Source organism: Vicugna pacos, chromosome 7 (assembly GCF_048564905.1).
Source record: "Vicugna pacos chromosome 7, VicPac4, whole genome shotgun sequence".
Lineage (NCBI taxonomy): Eukaryota > Metazoa > Chordata > Mammalia > Artiodactyla > Camelidae > Vicugna > Vicugna pacos.
The window spans coordinates 38,256,460-38,274,781 of record NC_132993.1 but is presented as its reverse complement, the minus strand read 5'-3'; the positions used below and the strand labels follow the sequence as shown (position 1 = coordinate 38,274,781).

The 18,322-nt window shown below is 42.9% G+C and overlaps 1 protein-coding gene across 4 annotated transcripts in view; it reads left to right on the top strand.

The window, feature by feature from the left end:
- The window catches only part of BMPER (BMP binding endothelial regulator), a 233,619-nt gene that overhangs the window by 124,677 nt on the left and 90,620 nt on the right, over positions 1-18,322 (top strand). For all 4 annotated transcript variants that reach the window (XM_006201883.3, XM_015237306.3, XM_072964689.1 and 1 more), the window contains exons 7-9: positions 7,874-7,973; positions 12,936-13,045; positions 17,656-17,796. In XM_006201883.3, coding sequence (XP_006201945.2) covers positions 7,874-7,973; positions 12,936-13,045; positions 17,656-17,796 — 351 coding nt within the window. The remainder of the gene's footprint in view (positions 1-7,873; positions 7,974-12,935; positions 13,046-17,655; positions 17,797-18,322) is intronic.

The window sequence follows — 18,322 nt, the reverse complement described above, 5'->3', positions numbered from 1 at the left end:
AAGCCAGAGGTGACAAGTCCTGCAACTTGGTGGGAACTTCAGTTCTGGGCCCCTGAAGAGGCCCGTTGGCAAACAGGACCGCCCTCCTCTCTTGTTAACACCCAAAACGTTGCTCCTGAAGGTGCGCATCAGCACTGTGGCAGGGAAGAGAGAGAGGGAGTAACATGGGAAACTCAGATGGTCTGGATTGAATGTCGCCTTCTGAAAGGTAGACGTGGAACAACTAGAGATGGGTGTAGGATGGGGAACAAACAAGCGGCGATGAGCTTGTTCAGTTCAGCAACCATGTGACTGGATTCACAGGGAGATGCCTGGCTCTCTCCTCCTCTCCGAAAAACGTGGGGAAAACGAGCTTGTTCAGCGAGGGAAAGGCTGATAGAACAGGCTGTATTAGTGTGCTGCCGTGACGTTGGGCCTGAAATAGTGCACCTGGGACTGCACAGTGAAATTAAATGTCTTTAATAGTAACTTAGGTCAGCAGAATAAAGTACTTACTGACCTCCAAAATGTCCACCTCCTAATTCCCCAAACCCGGGACTGTTAACTTATATGGCAAAAGGGACTTCACAGACATGATTAAGATAAGGATTTTGAGATGGGGAGATTATCCTGGATTATCTGGATGGGCCCTTGGACAAGAGTCCCTATAAAAGGGAAGCACAAGGGTCAGAGTCAGAGGTGATGCAATGATGGAAGCAAGGGCCAGGGTCAGAGGAAGTTCTGAAGATGCTGCGCTGATGGCTTTGAAGACAGAGAAAGGAGGCTATGAGCCAAGGAAGGCAGGAGGCGTCCAGAAGCTGGAAGAGACCAGGAAACAGATTCTTCCCCAGAGTCTTCAGAAGGAATGCGGCTCTGCTGACACTTTGATTTTCGCCCAGTGAAACTGATTTCAGACTTCTGACCTCTAGAACTGTAAGATAATAAATGTATGTTGTTTTAAGTTACTGAGTCTGTGCGGTGATTTGCTTCAGCAGCAATAGGAAACCAAAACAATAGCACGAACAACAGCACAATTGGACTTAGAAACATTAATTGATGGGAAAAATAAAAGGAATTTGTTTCAGACTTGATTCTCAAGACAGGTCATGGTTCTCTGAATAGGTAGTGAAGAAGAAAAAAAAAGGTTTTTGTTTTTGTCAGCCCAGTGGGCACTTCTCAGGGGTCATTGTTTGCTCAAGATTTTCATGGGACAAAAGAAGTATCTTGGTCAAGCTTTGCTGACACGTCTTTGATGATCTGTGTGTAGATTTAAAGTTGAGTTTTATTTTATATGTTGGAAACAAAAACCCATGTGTAGTATAATGTTCAGATTCTTGGGGTAGAATGTCTCCAGGATCTGCACAGATGATGATAAAGCCTGCCTTGAACTCAGTACAGACGCCTTGGTGAAGCACTGTTCAACCCCCATCCATCCCCACCCCTGTTCCTTCTGCCCTCTTCCTCCACAAGCCTGAGTAAAAGTGGCCTCCAGCCACCAGACAGGTGACACGGGAGAGAACCCCTCCACTGAAAAATGTTCTCCATCATTCAGAACACATGTCTTGAGCACATGTTATGAGCTCTGATGTGTGCTAGCTGCCAGAGGAACTAACAAGATAAATACGCCATAATCCCAGCTCGCTGGAAGCTCCTGTTGGTGAGACATTTTGCAAAATGTGGTGCCTTGGACAGCAGCATCCAATTTAGCTGGGAAGGTTATTAAAAATGCAGGTTCCTGGACTATGGCTTGAGAAAATATTGGTCTGGTGCAGTGGTTCTCAACTGGAATTGAATTTGTCCCCCAGGGACCTTTGGCAGTATCTAGAGACTTTTCTGTTTTTTACAACCAGGGGATGAACAGTGATACTGGCATCTAGTGGACAGAGCCCAGGGATGCTGCTAAACATCCTACAATGTGCCCGATGGCCCCCTCAGACAAAGACTTAACTGACCCAAAATATCAGTAACACCCAAACTGAAAAGTCCTAGTCCTGTGGGTAAGTCTCACAAACACACATGCACAAATTATTATACCACATGGTATACACGTATATTACAATGGAGTGTGTGTGTGTGTGTGCATGATGCACATGTGTATGTGTATACACCTTTCTCTCTCTCGCTCTCTGTAGTGGGCTCCTCACCCTCTGTAATTTGCAGGTGTCATCCTTCCCCTTGTCCACTCTGCTTCTGTTCCCTCAGCATGACAGCTCACCTGCTGCCCCTCCTGTGCTTTGATGTCCTGTTCTGCACTGGCCAAGAACAGGGGAAGCCAAGTACCACGTCCTTTACCCCTGGAAGTAACTGTAATGATCTGTAACTAAATTTCCATGTTGAGAGGCATGGATATGGACATCCTTTCTTTGGGGAAAGTTTTTTGACCCAATCTGTGATTCAGAGTGGGTGCTCTATTCACAGATCAGCTTTATACCACTGACTGTTGTGATGTATGAATTATGGATCACACATGAAGTTTTTGTACCCAAAATATGGTTCTCCCCTACACTAACCCCTTGTTCCCACCTTCATCTAAAATCAAAGGGAAAGTCCATTCTATTTAAAGAATTGAACACTGGGGGAAAAAATCCACTCTAGAATACGGTTGAGTGTAGCTGATTGGTTGTAACTGGTTAGAAGTGCCCTGCCGGGCTTCCCACCTCCTGTTAGGGGGCCAGGCTCTGCTTCCTGGTCCAGGGATGAGCGTCATGTCGCATGCTATGGGATGGGGTCCAGCCCCCAATTCTCAGCGGCCCTCTGGGGTGGGTAAGCATCCTGCATGCACATGGCTGTGGTTTTACCATCTTGCACTCATCACTATATTCAGGAAGATAGATTTTTTATTATGCAACATAACTGCTGCTCCAGGGTAAACTTCGACACAAAGCAATTGTGTTCTTGACTAAATCAGCTAAAACAAAAATAAGGGGGACAGAAAATAGACCTGGGACAAGTCTCAGGTCTTTCTCTTTTTAAAAAAATATTATTATTATTTGTAATTCTACTTTTTATTGAAGTGTAGTTGATTTACAATGTTAGTTTCAGGTGTACAGCAAAGCAATTCAGTAAAACAGGTACCTCTGGAGAAGCACTTGGGACACGCAATTGGAAAAAATGACCACTTCTAAAGAACAAACTTGCCTTTTCAAGGACCGGCAGATGGTGAAAATAGAAACTCACCAGTACTATGGAAGTTCCTAGCTTTTCTTTTCTTGTTGACCAGATAGGAATACAGTCATTATTCCCTGTGTATTTTAACCAGTTAGAAATTTTCCAACATTCGACAAAATACATTGGATACTAGGATCCTATCAGCTTTACAAGTTGAAGTTGAGTCCTGTTTTTTGAAGTATCAGCACCAAAAAACATTCAGTTAGTACCCAAAATGTGCAAAACCCAAGGAGATACAAAGGTAAGTGGATGCTGACAGCCCTGAACTCTGCCATCTCATCAGCCTCCTGTAGTTGAAGAGCTCTGCAAAATTCATCTGGATTCTGGAGCTCACTCTATGTGGCAGCTCTTCCTTTCATTCAACCAATTGTTACTGAGATGTTTCCTTGAGCCCATCACTCTCCTGAAAGATATTAGGTTCAAGGGACTGGTCCCTGACCATATAATAGTCTATCTTGGAGGCAAAGCCAGTGTTGTCTCGCAGGGCTAAATGTTTACGTATGTGTCAAAAATATAGGAGTACAGATGAGAAAGAGATATGGGAAGATGGAGGCGGTTACTGGGATGTGAAGGGGTCTAGAAGCCTTTCACAGATGACAAGAGGCTGGGAATAGACCTTGAATGATGCAGGATTGCCCTAGGGGTCAGTGATGTGGGGAGAGAGGGAAAGAGGCATGTATAAAGAAGATAGAAGGCATAATTGTGTGGGGGGACAATAAAGAAATGAGATAGACTGGAACTCTCTCTCTCTTGGTGTTTGGAGGAAAGGAGACTGGAGAGAAGATGACGTGGTATCTTGATGAAGTAGGCTCACAAGTGTAACAAAGCACTAATGCGTCTGAGTGTTTTAAGACAATAAAATTGACTTCGTGCTCATTTAACAGTTCATTGCAGGGGTTTAGTAGGTAGACCCCCATATGGTGACTCAGGGAAGCAGGCTCTTTATGTTTTTTTGGAAAATTTTTGCTATTCCCTCCATTCAGCAGGCTATCCATCCAGTAGGGAGAGAAGGTGAGAGCATGGCGCCTTGAGCATGAGCAGTTTGTATGTGTCAGGCCGAGAAGTTTGTTAATGTTATTTCCATCCACCTCCCATTGGTCACACCTACCTGGAAGGGAGTCTGGGAAATCTAGAGTGGCTCTGTGTCAGGAGAAAAAAGATTCTCGGGAGCACAGTCTCTGCTCCATTGACTTTTTTTTTTAAATATATTTTAATTGAAGTACAGTCAGTTTACAGTGTGTCAGTTTCTGGTATACAGCATAGTACTTCAGTCACATAGGAACATGCCATTGACTTTTACCCTGAGTGGGTTGAACTTTTTTCCTGAATGCGGTGGTAAGTCACCCTCCATCTCAGCGCGGGAACATGCCCTGTGGTGATGTAAACTCCATACAGGCTGATTTTTGTATTATGTTCACTGCTGCATCCCCGACATCTGGTAGACCTTAAATAAATATTTGCTCAAAAAATGAAACAACAGGTGGATGCTGTCGGTTTTTATGACTGAGTAGTATTCCATTGTAGAAATATACCACATCTTCTTTATACAGTCATCTGTTGATGGACATTTAGGCTGTTTCCATGTCTTGGCTATTGTAAATAATGCTGCTATGAACATTGGGGTGCAGGTGTCATCCTGAAGTAGGGTTTCTTCTGAATATAAGCCCAGGAGCGGGATTCCTGTGTCATATGGTAAATCTATTCCTAGTCTTTTGAGGAATCTCCATACTGTTTTCCACAGTGGCTGTCCCAAACTGCATTCCCACCAGCAGTGTAGGAGGGTTCATTCTAAGTGAAGTAAGCCAGAAAGAGAAAGAAAAATACCATATGAGATTGCTCATATGTGGAATCTAAAAAAAACCCCAAAAAACAAAAAAACAAACAAAGCATAAATACAGAACAGAAATAGACTCATAGACATAGAATACAGACTTGTGGTTGCCAAGGGGTGGGGGGTGGGAAGAGATAGACTGGGATTTCAAAATTGTAGAATAGAGAAACAAGAGTATACTGTATAGCACAGGGAAATATATACAAGATCTTATGGTAGCTCACAGAGAAAGGAATGTGACAATGAATATATATATGTTCATGTATAACTGAAAAATTGTGCTCTACACTGGAATTTGACACAACATTGTAAAATCATTATAAATCAATAAAAAATGTTACAAACAAAAACAAAAACAAAAACCAGGTGGATGCTGGAAAGGGGTCTTGGAGATACTGACCCTTGCAGGATGGATTAGTGGAAAAGAGTTGAGGCAGCGAAGCTCATTTGAAAGCTATTGTGCTCATCTGATTGTGAGAGCCCGAGTTAGTGCAGTTACAGTAGGAATTAGTACATTTTTAGAAACAGAAATGTTTACTTCTGCGATTTTAACTTTCTTAGTTTACAGCACAGCCCTGGCTTATAGTTTAACCCGAGTCCCTGCTGAGTTGAAATCATAGAAGCAGGTTGTGAGCCGAAAGGGCCTGGGACTTTCTTCGGAGGTATTAATTGGAATGCAGCCTCGGGACTTGGGCCGTGCCACAATACTGCAACCCAAACAAAATAAAACTTGACTAAACTAGCAAACCCAGATTGGAGTTCAAGTTACTTTAACGGACTCTTGGGAAACACAAACTGCAGTTGTGTTATGTATGCAAAATTCGCTCTTCGACCTTATCGTAAGGAAAATGACTGGAGTACACACAATCTTTTGCCAGCTTTCCAAAGTGTTGGTCAAGTTAACGGCAACGCAATTATGCAATATTTTTTTTAAATTTTAATTTTAAAATCTGCTTGAAAAATAAAGGCTGATCCAACAAGAACAGAGAGGATCGATGAAAAGAATACGTTCTCTGTGCACCTAAGAGAAGCCTGCACACAGGCAACCCCGTGCGGCCCGAGGCTTGGCGATTTGGGGAAGTTCCTTGCAGATGGACTTCTTTGAAATGAAAAGTGAAGGACAGTGTTATGTCTTCCCTCTAGATGTGACTCTTGTGGTTTCTGTATAAGCCGGGGCAGACCTCAGAGTCTGACCTAGACCCAGGTTATGCGCCTCTGAAGTCTGCTGAGAGACCAGACTTTAGGAGTATGCAGACCTGACTGAGGAACCTCGCAGAGAACAGACTGGGATTCCTAGGAGATTTTTAGTGATTCTTGCTGATCTGGAAATAATGTAAAAACAACAGAAGAGCTTTTTGTGGGATTTTTCGCATGTTTTCTATTGGTTTGGGGAAGAATCCAACAGTAAAGTGGCTGAAAAATAATAAATATTTAAAAAGACATAACGTGCCCTACCCTTTTCATCCATCCCTACCAAAAAATAAACTGTCGTAACAAAAATGGCAAGAACAGGAAGGGAAAGCAGAAACAACAGGCGACAGTGGTGTGCTCTGATGGGAGTGAATGTAATCCAGATGGCTAATGTCTGGTGTTAATACAGAGAGTGGTGGAAAAGGTGTGAGGAAACGCCGTGAGGGAATCTTTCCCTTGCGAGGCCCTGGACTCTTTGAGGCGTGAGTTCCTCATTTCCTGAGTCCTCTTAAGATATAAATTCCCGGCTTGAGACAGCGGGTACTTGAGGGTCTCCTAGTTTGATTTCTGGCTCAAATCCTGGAGAAGCCAATTAATTGAAATTCCATTTGCCTCATGATCTATTTACCAAATTTACTGATTTTCTAAAGAAAAAAAACCAAACCCAAATCCTTAATTATTCATAAATTTGATAGCAATTCATATCGCACAGGAGAGTTTTCACAGAGCCTTGCAAAGTTGTTGGATGTAAATTGACTGGAAAGCACCCCCCCACCCCCACCCTGTTCCAGATTTCTGAAGATTCAGTTACAAGTTGCTGAGGTTGGAAAAACAGGTGTGCCTGCTGAGGGATAGAGAATGGGGAGACCCATCTTCACATCCTAGAGAGGGCGAGAGATACTGATGGGCAGAGAAGTGAGGGATGCTGAGGAAAAGGGGGAAGGAATGGGTGTCAGAAGTGATGGATGCTGGAGGACAGAAAGGGTCAAGAATGCAGGGCAGGGGGAAACCTGAAGGCTCTAGAACGTCTTCCAAGGCTGCTGCAGCTTTGCTGGCCCTTCTAGCATCAATCGTCACATACCTGCTTAGTTAATAGGAACAGGTTGGTTGGCTTGGTGCCTTCAGTGAAATGCCTTTCTGAACACTGGCTTTCAGTGTATCCCATTTCAGCAGATTGGCCACCTCCTCCAATCTGACCCTTGCTCAACCGTCCCAGCAACACCTTTAAGCTGTGGCTGGAAGGGAAGCCTTCCTGGAGGAGACTGACTGCAGGACCCAGAAAGATGGGGGGGTCCAAAGGAGGAGGACACGTCTTGGTAAAACCCCCAAAGTTGCTTTGCTTGCATGGGGCTTGGCAAGAGAGGCCAACTTGTCTCAGTTTGCCGAAGACTTTCCTGGTTTTAGTACTGAAAGCCTCAAATCTCAGGCAAACTGGGGTGGTTGGCTGGTCTTAAGAAGGAAAAAAGATAAATAAAAGTGGTGGGGGGGAGGGGTGATGCTGTAACCATCTCTTTTGGGGTGGTCTTCTCACAGGTGCAATTCATGGGGCCGGCAGGGAAGATAAGAGGATGCTCGGATCTGAGCAGTCACCCCAGGGACCCAACACCAGGAAAGGCCCTAGGTTTGTTCCAGATACCTTGGTTAGACAATATAAACGCACTTACTTTTCTTAATGTGCTTTTTTTTTCTTTCTCTTTTCTTCAGGGAGGCAGGACACAGTGCGTGAGAGAAGTCTGTCCCATTCTCTCCTGCCCTCAGCACCTTAGCCACATTCCCCCGGGACAGTGCTGCCCCAAATGTTTAGGTGAGTGGCTGTTTTCAAGTCAAAGAACAATGCAGTTTATTCCCTGGGTTTCTGCTGAGAGTCTTCGTCCGCTTTGTTATCCTGGGGTTCTCAAGTTGTCCTGTATCATGGCTTCCTACAGACAACATGGACTGACTACATGGACTCAAAGAGCGTGTACAGGGTTTATCCCTCCTCTGGGCCGCCCCAGAGCTTTCTTCCCTTGTATCTGTAAACCCAGTACACCAGACAACCTAGGACAATCGCCCTTTGTGGGGAAAACAGTAGTGAAGAAACTGTCTTTCATTGGGCATACTACAATTTAGGAATATATTTTTGTGGGGAAAACAGTATTGGGAAACTGTCTTTAACTGAGCATCTGACAATTAATAGGGATGTATTTTAAGGGCATGTGAAGTAAACACATGGAGGAATACAGCTTAGTGTAACTTTCAGAGGCAAAAACATGCAGAAGGAAACATGTCAGAAATTAGACGTTTGGAAGGGGATAATGAATAATAGTAAAAAATTGAGGATTAGCTATTTCTTACTGAGCATTTACTATGTCCTAAGCACCTTGTGAAACACTTTATATACCTTTTCTCATTTCATTTTCTCCAGAAGCTGTGACCCATGGGCGCTAAGTATAGCATGCTGATGTGTGATACAGGCGCCATTATTAGCTGTGTTGTACCGAGAGGGAAGAAGATTCCTAGAAGGTAGCACAGCTAGTGGGTTCTGGAGTTGATACCAGAACATGAGTCTCAGTGGTTCCTGAGCCCACGCTTTAACTTGCTGCCCCTCGGCTTCCCTGGGGTCGTGGAGAGCAGCCCACAGGTTGCCAGCTGAGAGGAGACAACCCATGATGGAGTCTCGAGAGTGAAATTCTTTGGCTTTTGTTTGTGATCTGTATGTCCCCTTCCTCCATGGAGTCCTCGGGTCCATGAGCTAGTTGAGATCAGACTGTTTAAGATTCAGAGAAAAATCACTGGATTCGTCACATGAATACAATAGAACTTCCAAAATCCCCACTAGAATCTCCAGGGATCCTCGAGGAGGCTAATATTTTCCCTTGTCACCATTGGCTGTGTTTCTCCCCCTGCTGTTTTCTCACTTTGTTCTGTTCCTCTTCCTCCTCCTCCTTGTTCTCTCCTTCTTTCCTCTCTCCACCTCCTCCTTTTCCTCCTCTTCCATCTTCCTCCTCCTCCCCCTCATCCTCTTCTCCCTCCTCCTCTCCTTCCTCCTCCTCCTCTCCCTCCTCCTCCTCTCCCTCCTCCTCCTCCTCTTCTCCTCCGCCCCCTCCTTCTCCTTATTCTTCTTTGTCAATATCATTTTATCCTTTCAGGGACCACCCCCCCCCACCATCGCCCCTGGCCAGCCCTTCCACATCCTATGGTGCTATTGAATCAAGTCAATGAGGGTGATTACAGGGAAGCACAGTGAATAACATAAAATGAAATATGAAGCTCCCTTTGTTCTTAAAAGGTCTTAGCTATTTTGCCTTTAGCAAAAAGTTTGTCTCTTTTATTTGGGTTCCAGACTCCTATCAATTACTGTCCACACCCTTTCCTGGAATCATCTGTTTTTTTCTTTCATAGTTTGCTTTCCCCAGTTCCAAAACAGCTGTTGATTTATTTTTCTCAGTCCCAGCTTATCACAATCATACCCTGAAGTCTGTCTTTCCACAACCAAATTAGCGAGTAAAGATGTCTTGTTAAACTGAGTCAGCTCTCTCCTCTTTGAGGGATTCTGCTGCTAACTCTTCATCTCACAGTGTTTGCCTTCCTACTGTGTGGACACCCACACCCACACACACCCACACACATCCACACACACACATGCTTTTAAAGTTAATACAAAGGTATTATAAGAACAAAGGACAATTGTTTAGACATGACGGACTGAAGACATTTCCACTGATGTGTGTGCTTCTTGGGTTGCCAGTGTCTGCTTGTGACCCTGGCATAGAATTAGCCAGTTTACTGTCATTGAAATCATTATGCTGTGAGGCACGATGGCAGCAGTGTTGCATCTAAGCAGGAAAGTCATCACAGAGGAGGTGTCGTTTGGGGCCCGGCCTTGCAGATAAGCAGGCCTGATGAATGCTTTGAAGCTGGTGTCGTTGGTATGCTGAGTCAGGTCAGAGCTTTCTCATATGAGCAGTGGTGGTTGTATTGAGTGCAGATTTTTTTGTCCATTTGTGGTCATAAGACAGACTACAAAAGGAATGACTAGTCTTAGAAAACTCAAAAATCATAATTCTCCCAAATGAGACCTTTTCCAGTTGGTCCAAACCCCAGTGGAATAATGTGGAAATGGCTTAAATTATGCTGGACACGGAATCTCTGAACTAGTCTTTTGAATGTTTTATCTTATTTTGGGCAATGATGACTTTTCAGGTAAGATTTTATGTTCTTTGAGATTAAAAAGAAACATGCCCACACTACAAAAGACAGAAAGAGAGAAAAAGGAAACGCTGGGATGCTTACTAGGCACTGAAATCTGAGGCTAATTAGACTTGGCTTGTTGGACACCTGTTTGCTTTCAGTTTCCCCCTGACCAGGATTCATTCACACGACATACCTCTGCCTTTTGTATTATAACATCCTTTTCCTCTCTTTTCTCATTTGCAATGGCAGCCTCATCAGAGGTTTGTGTACACGGAGCACCCAGTGCTCCTCTCAGGGTGACACAGCCTGGGATCAAATTTGAATTATCCCACCACGAATAATGATAATACTTACCATCTGCTGCCTTTTGGGGGTGTTTAATCAGTACCAGGCTCTATGCTAAGAGCTTTACATCAATATTTTTAGGTAAAATTTACATTTTCTGGAGGGATAGTTCAAGCCAGTGGTCACATTTGTTCAGCGAGATAAACTCACTGAAGAATCTTTTCGTTTAGCAGTCTACTGATGTATCAGTCCACCAGTCCAACCATCCATGCGTGCATGCATGCATGCATGCAACAACATTGATTACTATAATTATAGGAAAAGCAACAAGCTATGGGAACACAGGAAGGGACTGTTCATTCTTGGAGGTGAAAAGGCCCCCAAGGAGACAGTGTGGCACTTAGTCATAAAGAAGATGTATTTTGCTTGGTGAAGAAGGAAGCTTGACTATAGCTGTATATTTATTTATATCCAGCATTTTGTCAAAAAAGATTTAAAATCACTTATAAAATATGTAAAGCACATGTAGATAAAAGATAGGAAAAAGGTAAACCACGTGATCAAAATTTGAAAAAATACTCAATTGAAGCAGAGCTGTTTTTAATTCTTAAAGGACAGAAATATATCTCTGATGGATTAATATAGAGGACAGAGCTTAAAGCAATGAAAAATAAAGTTGTCATCATTTTTGTGATAAATAAAAAAAAATCTGCTTAGGGATGTTTCTTACATTAGAATGTCCTAAAACCACGGTGCAACGTGACAGAAGTGACTCTGGTGGGGTGGGTGGCCTGCACGCAGCTTTCTGATGCTTCAGGGTAACCCTAGGGGGTTCCCTCAGGAAAAACCTAGAGAAAGGGTGAATTTTGTATTTTTGCAGGTAATCCTCTTATAAGTTCTTACAAACTTCAAGAGACTCAGGACCCACAAGAATACCTGTTTTCAGTTAGGATACTGGCACTTGCTAGGTGCAAGTACAATCATTATACTAAATTTTGTGTAACCATGAAAGAGTTTTTGACTTTATACTTCAGTATCAACACTGTAGTTAGAAATAGTAAGGTGTTACTGCGAGGAGGCATTATTGATACCATTTTATGAGTTAGCTAAGTAAGGCCCAGAGAAATCATGCTGTGTCACCAGGGAGTTTATACATGGGACCCAAATTATAACTCACCGCCGTCTTTTGAGGCAGGTTTGCTTTTTGTAGTGAGACTCAAAACTAACGCCTTAATTCTGCATCTGTGCTCTATCTGATAGCCTTGAGCTTGACTCTAATGGGAAAATAGCATTTTTCTTGACATCTACTAACAGTAATCCCAACAATTCCAATTCTGAGAATAGCATTTAGTATGTGATTATAGACATTTCAGCATTTCACTGGGCCTCCTAATAAATAGAGATTGCCTTTAATCTTTTTACAGAAAGAGTGTGAATGTAAACTTGATGAGGAACCATTAATCTTTGACTTCTCAATTCGGTCCTTGATTAAAGTAATATTTCAGGGATGTTTTTATGTGCTCCAGGGAGTAGAAACTCAAATACTGAAAGGGAGAAAATTGGTTTGTACTCTTTATTTGGGGGTGCTTTTTTGGCCCGTTGGGTCACCAATCAAACGCTTACATGAGGGAAAACCAAGCTAATTCTACAGAGACGTGATGCCTATGGGAGGCTGGACACTGCGTGTGGAGCTGGAGTCTGCCTCTATGTGCTCTTTGAGTAACTTCACCTTTTACGCCGTGGACTTAAAATTTCTTCAGCTGAGATGCTATCTCTTTAGTTCTTTTTGCTCGTTTTATCCCTTCTTCGGATATCTTGACTCCTCCTACCTCCTCCCTGCCAATATCCACATTCGGCATAATTTTATGTATTCTTTTAAGATAAGTTCAGGCATCACATCCTCCAAGAAGTCTTCTCTGTCCTCCATGTCCCCACAGTTCCCAGATTGGCTTCTCTTCAGAACTGTCTTGTATTGAAATCATCTCCTGTGGGTTTGTGCCCCAGGAGACTGTGGACCCCATAAAGACAGGATGTCTTAGCCGTCTTGGTTCAACTATGATAGGCTTGTAATGAAGATTTGTTTAACTTACAAGATTCAGTGTGGTGTCAAAGCCTTTCTAGTAAAAACTCTCTAAAGTCCTGACTCCTGGGTTTCCCCCGGGAATATGGACCCAAGGCTCTATTTTTATGCACCAGATTTACCTAGTCTTGTAAGAATGTTTAATAGTCCTGAGATGCAATTGTTGACAATGCAGTGGGACATCTCTGGCTTCTGTCTTGCTAACACTATGCTGTTGCTTCCCTCTAGGTCAGAGGAAAGTGTTTGACCTCCCGTTTGGAAGCTGCCTCTTTCGCAGTGATGTTTATGACAACGGGTCCTCGTTTCTCTATGATAACTGCACCACGTGTTCCTGCAGGGTAAGGTGGTTATGAGGGGCTGTGGTCCAACAATGATAGCATTTTGGTTTTTAGTGTTAATATTATAGCCAAACATGATAATGTGTTATTTATGGGGAGGAGGCGTTGTTGATGCCACTTTACACGTAAAATCATACCTCAAGGTTCAAACATAGGACCCAAATTACAACTTACTGTCATCTTCCCCGGGCCAGTAAGTTAGCTCCTGCTGATGAGAGTTAAACTCTGGGGGGCTGTCCTTCCTGGGGGACTGTCTAAAATCAGACAAATGCACGTGGCAATGTTCTCGGGCTCTGATTATTCATGAAGAGTTCTCTGACACACCTGGTGATAAAAATGGCTTTAATCACACTCAAGAGAAAATAAGGGCATGGATAAAAGTTTATCACAAAAATAAACCTGGTAGTTTGGAAAGAGTATTTACGTGTTGTTCATTGTACCATTTCTTACTTGAGTCACTGTGCCCTTTTCTCAGAAGGCAACCAGAATTCCAGTGACTGGTAAAGAAAGAATTCCAAAGCTCCAGAAATTTAAAGGGATACACATCACACATTTATAGACTATGCTTATGTGGTGCTTTATTTCTAAAACCGAGAAAAGAATCATTTGTATGGAGGACTTTAGGATCGTTCATTCATGAGTTAACCCAGACATCTGTGTGACATGAGTTTCGAATGATACATTTTCGTGGTGATAGCTGTTGCTTTGTTTTTAATAGCTAGAGGGCTAGCGAGGGAAAGAGGAGCTTTCCTCAGTGTCAGGTCTGAGTCAGTCGCTGGGATTAGAGTTCAGAAGTTCCTGATTACTTGAGGCGTGCTTTGTTAAGCAGCAGGCAGTACTTCGGGGAGGTGGCTGAGTAAGGGCTGAACGGTCTGTTCCCTGGCACCCAACAGTAATTCCTAAGCCTGAGAATACTTTCCTGAAGCGCCCACCTCTCCTCCGTGGTTTGCGTTATCTTGCGCTGGACATACAGCCACTCCTTCTGTTTGCCTTGGCCTCCATCCTCAGGACTTTCTTTCTCTTCGGGAATCTCACAGGTTATAGCTTCCTCCTGGGAACACAGAGCCTTTGACAAAGCACATCCCACTCCCAGTTCTGCTGATTGCAGGAGAGCCAGGCATCCCAAGTATGGAAGGCAGTTGTACTGGCAGTGTTTTGGGTCTCATTCTTTGAGAGATTCTTTGTGAGATGATTAGGCAATGGGTCCCAGTACCCAAAAGAAGTATAATTAATACTGCTCCTTCAAGAGGTTGTTTTTGTCAGAGTATGAGTTATGGTCATTTTTGGGAAATTGGATGTTTAAAGAATCAGGCTGCAGTCATTGGGGATGATCGGTATTTTTTCTTATCCCAAAGATTATATTTAGACATTTGATATCAAGATGTGATTTATTAATGACATTTTATACACATGAAGGGGTTTTAACTTTTTCACAGACATTTTTTAATTGAAGTATAAATGGAGGAGGATAAATTAGGAGTTTGAGATTAGCAGATAGAAAACTGCTATATACTGAATAAACAACAAGGTCCTACTGTACAGCACAGGGAACTATATTCAAGAGCTTGTAATAACCTATAATGAAAAAGAATATATATGTCTAACTGAATCACTATGCTGTACACCAGAAATGAACAAACACTGTAGATCAGTATTTTTTTTTTTATCTATTTAGAGCTGCCCTCTCCCAGCACCCCAATCCAGTTTCTTGGCAGGGGCAGGACACCTGTTTTAATAGTTCTCTGAACACAGTCTGATTTCAGGGCTCCATGCCTTCACAGTTGATGATTCTTCTGCCTAAAGTGTCCTCATCTCCTTTAAGTTTGATTAGCAAACTCCTCTTCATCCACAACAGCCTGTCTTGGGTGTCACCTCTGGTGGGGCTTTCCCAACCCACCTGGATACACAATTGTTCCTTCTCTGCTGTCTCTACCCCTTTCCTAGTTCTGTTTATCACATTATATTGTGGCTTTTGTTCAGGTTATCTCTCCTCTTACTCTGTGAGCTCCCTGAAGACATCCATCTCGGTTTCCTCCGTGCTTAGCCCAGCACCAGGCACATGATCTAGTGGGTGCTCTGTGTGTGTGTTCAACGGAAGTTAGGAAATCTGTTATGAAGTATGCATTATTTGAGAGCTGGTGAGTGCCCTTGTTTTCCAAACTAGAAATCAAGACTTGCAGTTTGACAAAGGATTTTTTTTCAACTATGAGTTGACATAACAATTTCTCTCTGCCAGTCCGTGTGCCAAGTACTTTACATATTTCCTTTAAACTGCCCAATAAACCTGAGAAGTAGAAGTAGGTATTACCACACTCACTTTGAAGATGAAGAATCCAAGGCTCAGGGAGCTGGATTTACACAAGATAACACATTTAATAAACAAACTCACATTCTACCCTGGTCTGGTTCAACTCTGCATCCTGTCCCCGCTATATGAACCTTTAAAATAAAGAATCACAAATGCCTTTTTTTGAAGGGTCATTTCATTGCCATATTAATCTTAGATGGATAAGTTAGTGGGAGTACAGTAGGTGGTACCAGAAGTGCCTCTTGAGGTCACAGAATTACCATAGAAGCTACAGAAGTCCCCTCAGTTGATCTGCACCGCCTATTTGTATATAATGCTCGGAAACGTGTCCTCTCTCAGAGCTTCCTTGTAGGGCCGATGCCGTGGAGGGGCGTTTGGTCTCTCATTCCCCTGCTGTTGATCTCATGCTTACTCACCGCTTTGAGAGCATTGCTGATCTACCCTGGGGCACTTCCTTCCTCCATCCTGCTTTCTGCTAAGTTACATAAATGTTTTACTCTTACAGTCATTCCCCAACAATCTAGTCTAGGTGAAACTGCATCTTGTTGGCTGGGAAACTGGAAAAGTTTGCTTTGCTGAAGCTGCTCTGTCGTTTTCTTCAGTGCATCGTTGACTGAGTCAGTAGGCACACAGCTTACTTGGCTGTTTTGTTCGTGGAATGACGCTTCTTTAGAAGTCAAGCCACACCCCTTTACATTACAGATATAAACTTGTCACTCTCAGAGCTTAAGGGGCCTCATTTAAGGTCACACAGTTCTGGGAAGAGCCCCAGAACCCAGGGCCAGCTTTGGAATATCTCGTTCGGTTCCTTTGTGAACACAGAACACACTAAGGAATTTCTTCTTGACATAGAACATTAGCTCTTTGTTTTCACTCTGTGATCAGAGATAAACTGCCTCTACACTGACTCCTACAAGGTGTTACAAAGCCATGGAGGTTACCTCAGGGAGCACTGTTAATGAAGGCTGCAAAAAAGGAAAAAGGTGGGAATAAAGAAGGAAGCTGGTTGGCCTGTATTGAGGTGAGCCTTCCTGCCACACATTGGCTGGAGCAGGATCTTCTGTCTCTTGAGCATGAAATTATAACCCCTCAGAAGGTAGGGAGCATGTGTCACACTGTTCATAGCTTCCTCTTCTTCTAATCTAGAAATTTAGTCAGCAAGTAACATTTGAAGAGAATGAGATGTATTGCAATGAATTAAAATATCATATCTCAGCATATATTTTAATTTTATTTAAAATAATTTTTTAATTGAAGTATCATTGCTTTACAATGTTGTGTTAATTTCTGGTATACAGCCTAGTGATTCACTTATATATATTCCTTTTCATGGTCTTTTTCATTATAGGCTAAGATATTGAATATAGTTCCCGGTGCTTTATAGTAGGACCTTGCTATTTACCTGTTTTACATATAGTATTTAGTATCTGAAAATCCCAGACTCCCAATTTTTTTTAACTTTTTTTACTGAGTTGTAGTCATTTTACAATGTTGTGTCAATTCCAGTGTAGAGCACAATTTTTCAGTCATACATGAACATATATATATTCATTGTCACATTTTTTTTTTGCTGTGAGCTACCATAAGATCTTGTATGTATTTCCCTGTGCTATACAGTATACTCTTGTTTCTCTAGTCTACATTTTGAAATCCCAGTCTGTCCCTTCCCACCCCCACCCCCTTGGCAACCACAAGTTTGTATTCTATGTCTATGAGCCTGTTTCTGTTTTGTATTTATGTTTTGTTTTTTTTAGATTCCACATATGAGCGATCTCATATGGTATTTTTCTTTCTCTTTCTGGCTTACTTCACTTAGAATGACATTCTCCAGGAACATCCATGTTGCTGCAAATGGCTTTATGTTGTCAGTTTTTATGGCTGAGTAGTATTCCATTGTATAAATACACCACATCTTCTTTATCCAGTCATCTGTTGATGGACATTTAGGCTGTTTCCATGTCTTGGCTATTGTAAATAGTGCTGCTATGAACATTGGAGTGCAGGTGTCATTTTGAAGTAGGATTCCTTCTGGATATAAGCCCAGGAGTGGGATTCCTGGGTCATACGGTAAGTCTATTCCTAGTCTTTTGAGGAATCTCCATATTGTTTTCCACAATGGCTGCAGCAAACTGCATTCCCACCAGCAGTGTAGGAGGGTTCCCTTTTCTCCACAGCCTCTCCAGCATTTGCCAGACTCCCAGTTTTAAAGCAGTCAGTTGTGGGTTGTTAAAAGAAGGCCAGTTAGGGTGTTTGGTAGCGGTGGAAGTGGTTTTTGATTTCTCGTTTGCCTTTGGGCCCCCAGGACTCCACGGTAGTCTGTAAGAAGAAATGCTCCCACCCTGGAGGTTGTGACAGAGGCCAGGAGGCCTGTTGCGAGGAGTGCCTCCTACGAGTGCCCCTGGAGGACATCAAAGTGTGCAAGTTTGGAAACAAAATTTTCCGGGTATGTCACACATCAGGCTCATGGGAACCACTGTACTGTACTGATTCGTAACAAGTTCCTGACAAAAACGCAGATTGGAGTATTGCATATTTTGTATATACATCTCTGTGTGTATAAATTGTACTTATTTATATTGTAATAGAACACATAGGGGCAGAGAAGCAACTGTTTGAAAACATGTTTTCCTTTGGCTTTACTTTTGCTTTATAAAATACTTTAAACCTGTGAAACATCATTGCCTTTCCCAAATGTGGTGGCCAGTGGTGGGGATTGAGCTGAAATGCCCCCCGGGTGGTGCAGCTATGGGTGCCCGAATGCCCGGCCCAGGGGCATCTCCAACAGTTGGAGCTGCTCAGTGCCCCTTGCCTTGATCCTGATGTTGTTAGAACTTTTCTACTAAGCTGCTTTTTCAGAGAGAGATTTTCTCATTTGGAAGATGTTCAGTTGAGGATGTTCACGCAGTAGGTACGTGGCCAGCACAGCAGATGAGCAAGGTGAGAGAGCCCTGCCCCAGCTGAGCCAGCAG